Here is a 6626-nt window from a genome sequence, read left to right on the forward strand (position 1 = left end):
TACAGATGAACGTGGTACCTTCAGGCATTTGGAAATTGCTCCTAAGTATGAACCAGACTTGTCAAGGTCTACAATTTTTTTCTGAGGTCTTGGCTGATTTCTTTTGATTTTCCCATGCTGTCAAGCAAAGAGGCACTGAGTTTGAAGGTAGGCCTTGAAATACATCCACAGGTACACCTCCAATTGACTCAAATTATGTCAATTAGCCTATCAGAAGCTTCGAAAGCCATTACATAATTTCCCAAGCTGTTTAAAGGCACAGTCAACTTAGTTTATGTAAACCTCTGACCCACTGGAATTGTAATACAGTGAATTATAAGTTAAATAATCTGTCTGTAAACAATTGTTGGATAAATTACTTGTGTCATGCACAAAGTAGATGTCTTAACCGACTTGCCAAACCTATAGTTTGTTAAAACAAGACATTTGTGGAGTAGTTGAAAAACTACTGTATATGTAGTGTAAGTGTATGTAAACTTCCGACTTCAACTGTATAGGCTACATCCCATTGAGAAAGCCATTTCTGAAATGTAAGCAATGATGAGTTGGGAGGCACAGCCTTGTCTGTGACTAGCTAAATCCTCAAGATGGTAATCAATCATTTACTGAGTTTATGTTGTCTGTTAAAGATTATAACTGTCTCCTATGGAAATGATCTGCTTGTCATGTGGTAAATAACACCAGCAAGACAAGTACATCTTGTTCTTTTCAACAGCAATCTTTATCTAAGAGATAGAATCCGATCTAGTGTTGATTTTCTGCAGCTGCATAACACWTCMGAATCTACTCACAATTATATCAATTAAAACCGACTACAACAGAGGTATGTAAAAAGGCAGTTTACACATGTGGAACTAGTGACTATTTGCTGAAAACAACCAGCATTCTGGGTCTTTGTGAGACTTTCAGAGGATTCCGTGACAACATACATGAAACTTGATCAAGCAACAGTCTCGTGTTCACTGTGTTGCAACTTCATAATCTAGCATCATCATCATCATGCACCCYTTTTGCTAAGAAAAACAGGCAAATGCACTATACACCATGATGGCTACTGTTCAACAGTCCCGTCTATCCTACTATTGTGGAATACCTGTGTAAAAGGACTCAATGAGCTTTATATTTATTTCAGTGATGATCTAACTTTACTGGTTTATTCTAGGAGTAATCATCTCCATGRGATTGCTAATAAACTTCCTTTGTTCACAGATATTTCATACACACCAATACAAACTTAACTAACACCACAGYATGCTCATCAGCTTTGCTTTTTTTTCCCTGTAGTGGACGGTCCCTTCTGATATACCTGGATGGCAGAGGAGGCTGGTGGGAGGAGCTATATGAGGACAGGCTCATTGTCATGGCTGGAGTGGAATAAATAGAACGGAGTCAAACATGGGGTTTTGTATGGGTTTGATACCGTTCCATTAATTCCATTCCAGTCTTTACAATGAGCCCGTCCTCCTATTGCTCCTCCCACCAGCCTCTGGTGAATGGAGATTTGCAGAGTCGCAGGTTTAGGCTTCTTATATAAGACAGAAAGGGAAAGGTCACAGGAGTTGTACTTTAAGGCATTACAGGGAAGGACGGAGGTTCCAATACGGAAGGGGATCTACATTTGCATGAGGGTGTGGCTCCCTCTGAAATAGTTCTAGAACTGTTCTAGTATAGTTCTGATATAGAACTAGAACTGTTCTAGGACAGCTTTGATAGTTCTGATATAGAACTAGAACTGTTCTAGGACAGCTTTGATAGAGAACAAAGAAATCTGAACTCTCTGTAAGGCAAGGTCAGGAAATGTGCATCTCTGCATGCCATTTGTGCATACTAGAATGTATACACCACACACATGCACTGAATACACACTACCCATACACATTCAACTTGTCCCCCCCCCTATTTTGTTCCCATGGCTATGCAGGTACATGCTTCTCAGGATAAACGGAGTGTAATCCAACAGCTGTGCAACAAAGCTCGTTTTCATCCGTTTTTAAAATTCTCTATTAATCCCTCGGCTTGCGTCCTGCACCGCCGCTCTGCTCAGCAGGTGATCCCTTCCATTAAACCCCAGAAATGATTCGGTCTATTTTCAGTCTGAGGATTTTTTTCTCCCCTTTCTCTGTGAACGTAGATGGCAAGAGAGAATATATAATTGGAGAGAGCGCCGTATCAGCTGATCTGGTCAGCCAATCCCTTGTCAGAATCGGGTGATCTTCACTCCAGAGTCGCCGACAATAAGCCGGGACATAGAGGGATGGACCTGAGGGAGACAAACCGATAGAGTGATTAGTATAATACTTTAGAGAAKGGAACTAAAGTGTATAGAAGTGTATAATGTGGTTATTAATATACCAGAGAAAACATGAAAGCTAAACACAGAAGTCTAACAGCTTTWGTTGCACTGAAGTGATAGGCCATCATCAAGGGTTTAATATAATACAGGCAGAATACAGAGGGTAACATCGTACCAAAGACAATACACCAGTTCAGTACTATAGATGTGGAGTGGATTTACATGCACTTACGAGCTGGGGTTGTTAGTGAAAAGATATATAAAAAAAGCTTTTCGAAATCTGTTTTAAAATCGTAGCAACTGCTTTTATCTTCCAGTGTACATACACTTTTACACACTCCCTCCAGCCCTCCCCACTCCACTTTCTCCCACTCTCTCTACCTGTGCCTGCAGCGGGCCGTATGGCACCAGTTCCCCGTCCACAGTGAGTGTTCCTCGTGGGGAGAGGGGCTGCAGCCTGAAGGCCCTGGCTGGGACGTGGCTCACATAGGGGGAGCTGAGAGACAGGTGTGCCCCCCTCTCCATGGCCAGGAACAGACGGAGCAGGGTGGCTCTGGAGATCCCTGCCCGCACAAACGTCAGGTGGATCAGCCCGTCGTCAAACCTGGCTTGGGGGGCGGCGTGGAGGTCTGCCCCGAGATGGGACTGGTAGATGGCCAGCACAAGCACAAAGTCCCCCTCGATGGTCACCCAGTCCCGGGTCGGCAGGGCCTGGTCCAAGGGGGGCAGGAGGTCATCCCTGGGGGGGTTGAAAGGGAGTGAGACGGGGGGGCGGTTCTTGAGGGGTCCAGCAGGCTCTCCAATGTCAAAGGTAAAGGAGGGGGACTGGAGAGACGGGGAAGGGGAGGTAGAGTTGGGGGTGTTGGGGCGCGGAACGAGGTAGGAGGAGGAGTGGGGGGAGGCACAGGACGGGGAGGAAGGGGGCGTGGGAGAGAGAGAGAGGGACAGGGAGGGGAGTTTGGGGGGTAGGGAGTTGGAGTGGGGGTGGTGGAGGAGGGATAGGGGTCTGGGGCGGGATGCGTTCTGGTCCAGAGATTTGGGCTTGAAGGAGAAAGGAGAGTGTCTGAAGGGAGAGGATATGGTGAGGGCTCTCTCTCGGGCGATGTCCAGTGGGTAAGCTTCTTTCTGGAAGTATGTTCCGTTCAGATCCATCTCTTCTGCTCTGTACGAGGCTCCAGACACGGGGTCAGCCTCCTGGCTGAGGGGCTGGCTAAAGAAGGCGTTAGCTATCTGGCTGGAAGGGGCAGAATTCTTCCTTAGAGCCAGTCTGGTCTGCTGGAGGTTGTCAGGGTACGAGTAACACCTCTCTGGGTCCTCGTTGGCCTCTCGCCCCATGTCCACCCCGTAACCCTCTCCAACCTCCTTCGCTTCCATCACCCCATCCATTGAGCCGCTGCTGCCTTCCCCATTCCTCACTCTCTCCTCTAWATCCTCTATCACCCCTGAGTCCTGCTCCATCGTTCTGTTTTCTCTTTCCTCATCTGGCCTTTCTTCCATGTTCCTCGTCATCCCATCCTCCCTTCCCATCCTGCAATCTTCCCTTTCGTTCGACTCCGAACTCGTCCCAGATCTCTCCGAACTTGTCCCTGACCTCCCCGCCTCTCCCTCTCTATCCTCTGCCAAGCTACTCGCCCTGACCACCCCCGTTCCCCCTCCTCTGGCCCTCTCCCTCCTCCTCTCCCTCTCTCTCTGCCTCTCCATCTCCCTTTCCGTGTCTACCCTCCTCAGACTCCTCTGTTCGCTGAGGCCCATGTCAGAGCTGGTGCGTTGGATGGGGGTGTGGCAGAAGCCCTCCAAGCCCTCAGTGATGCTGCGGGACAGGGGTCTGCGCAGGGGCGGAGGRATGGCGTCTGGGGATGTGGCGACTATGGAGGGGGGCAGGTAGGACARACGGCCCTTATAGGAGCGCAGGGAGGCCAGGCGGACCAGAGTGCCCAAGGTGAACCGTGCCGAGCCCAGACCCCGGTACCTGCAACATCACACCATTACAGCATTTAGTTACCAGGGCAACAACAGAGAACATAACACATTACTTATTCATTAGGAATAGGTGTGATCAAGGAGGTACAGTGAAAKATTGCATGTACTTAATTTAAGGATGAGTGACCAAAGGCAAGCGCCCTGTCCCGTCACCCTGGAAGCCTCTTCCCCAGAGTTAAAGAACCAAATCACGTTCTGCCCATGTGTTAGTTTACAGACATCCACCTCCCTTCACATTTCTCACTTTACTCAGCCTCTTCTGAACCCTTCCTATCAATCTTTTTAAAAGAAATGACGGAGCCAACATCTCTGCCTCAAATGTCTGAACAGCTGATATAAAACCTGCAGCTATTTGAACCAACATTCCAAATAWATATAAATATTTATAGTATGTTAATTTAGGATGTAGGCTACAACTTAGTCTGTTGTAACTAAGGATATTGCAGTAGCACATGTAGGAAGCTGTCTACACATTGTAYTGGGGCAAAAACAATCTGCATTTAAACCACAAATCACGTACAACTGTAATTTCRCTTCTCAATGATCATGCAAGTACTGCAAGATTTGACAATGACTGAAATTTGCCTGAGTAGCCTGTTCCACTTCTGGGCAGCCGACCATTCAACTACTAMTTTGACTGCCTCCTGCTTAGCCAATGTTYGCAATGATGATGGAAAAAACGTCCCTTCAGTGTACTGCTTGTGTTTGATAAGCTGTGTCAGCAGAGGGAGCAGTAAAATAGAGAATCYCGCATATGTGCAGAAGCTTCGGTTGTTTAGCTATCGGGAAGAGGACTCCAGAGAACTCGGCACCGCAGCCACGCCATTAACTTAAACACACACACCTCTCACTCTCGATGTCCACGTCAGACACAAAGCCCCAGGCCACAGACAGGAAGGAGAACATCCTTCTGGGAAGACCCGGACGGCCATTTTGAGAAGGGGCRGGGCTGGTTGTCACAGAGACCAAATCCATGGGCTTGACTCCGCCACGGCAGAGCTGAAAACAGCAGTTGAGGAGGAGAGGCTCCCGAAGGCACATGTCATAACTGGGATGAAGAGAAAAGTAAGAGGGAAACAGTGGATGGAAGAGAATGGAGAAAGGGTGAGAATAATGTGGAGAGGGAGAGGAATGGAAAATACAGAGGAAAGGTGAGAGGAGAGAGGAAATTAATACTGTGTAATATAAGTTAACATAATGTTTATGACATACACAATCAGTGAATGTTATGTAGGTGGCCAAACAAACCATCGTAAAGACAACACAAGAGATAAGAAGGAGAGAGAGATGAAAGAACAGTGTACTATATTGACTGGACTCATTTATTGACGTGTCTTCCAGAGATAAAGGAGAGAACTCTAGAAATAACAGGACATGAAGAGTGGGAGGGAATAGTGGGGTAGGAAGAAAGAAAGCAGGTAGACTAGTGGTTAGGTGTTGGGCCAGTAACCAGCAGGTAGCTAGTGGTTAGAGTGTTGGGCCAGTAACCAGCAGGTAGACTAGTGGTTAGAGTGTTGGGACAGTAACCAGCAGGTAGCTAGTGGTTAGGTGTGGGCCAGTAACCAGCAGGTAGCCTAGTGGTTAGTGTTGGGCCAGTAACCAGCAGGTAGCCTAGTGGTTATAGAGTGTTGGGCCAATAACCAGCAGGTAGCCTAGTGGTTAGTTTGGGCAGTAACAGCAGGTAGCCTAGTGGTTAGAGTGTTGGGCCAGTAAACCAGCAGGTAGCCTAGTGGTTAGTGTTTGGGCAGTAACCCAGCAGGTAGCTAGTGGTTAGAGTGTTGGGCCAGTAACCAGCAGGTAGCCTAGTGGTTAGAGTGTTGGGCCAGTAACCAGCAGGTAGACTAGTGGTTAGAGTGTTGGGCCAGTAACAGCAGGTAGACTAGTGGTTAGAGTTTGGGCCAGTAACCAGCAGGTAGCTAGTGGTTAGAGTGTTGGGCCAGTAACCAGCAGGTAGCCTAGTGGTTAGGTTGGGCCAGTAACCAGCAGGTAGCCTAGTGGTTAGAGTGTGGGCCGTAACCAGCAGGTAGCTTAGTGGTTAGTTGGGCCGTAACCAGCAGGTAGCTAGTGGTTAGAGTTGGGCCAGTAACCAGCAGGTAGCTAGTGGTTAGAGTTTGGGCCAGTAACCAGCAGGTAGCTAGTGGTTAGAGTGTTGGGCCAGTAACCAGCAGGTAGCCTAGTGGTTAGAGTTGGGCCAGTAACAGCAGGTAGCTAGTGGTTAGTGTTGGCCAGTAACCAGCAGGTAGCCTAGTGGTTAGAGTTGGGCCAGTAACCAGCAGGTAGCTTAGTGGTTAGAGTGTTGGGCCAGTAACCAGCAGGTAGTCTAGTGGTTAGTGTGTTGGGCCAGTAACGCAGC

At 47.9% G+C, this 6626-nt stretch overlaps 1 protein-coding gene across 1 annotated transcript in view; it reads right to left on the reverse strand.

Annotated features, from left to right (window-relative positions):
* Positions 1-1135: 1135 nt before the first annotated feature.
* sphk2 (sphingosine kinase 2) overlaps positions 1136-6626 on the reverse strand; it is a 24041-nt gene continuing 18550 nt past the window's right edge. The window contains 3 exon segments of the mRNA XM_070440070.1: positions 1136-2260; positions 2675-4262; positions 5118-5321. Of these exon segments, the coding sequence (XP_070296171.1) occupies positions 2198-2260; positions 2675-4262; positions 5118-5321 (1855 nt within the window). The 3' untranslated portion in view covers positions 1136-2197.

This window comes from Salvelinus sp. IW2-2015, unplaced genomic scaffold (assembly GCF_002910315.2).
Source record: "Salvelinus sp. IW2-2015 unplaced genomic scaffold, ASM291031v2 Un_scaffold2187, whole genome shotgun sequence".
Lineage (NCBI taxonomy): Eukaryota > Metazoa > Chordata > Actinopteri > Salmoniformes > Salmonidae > Salvelinus > Salvelinus sp. IW2-2015.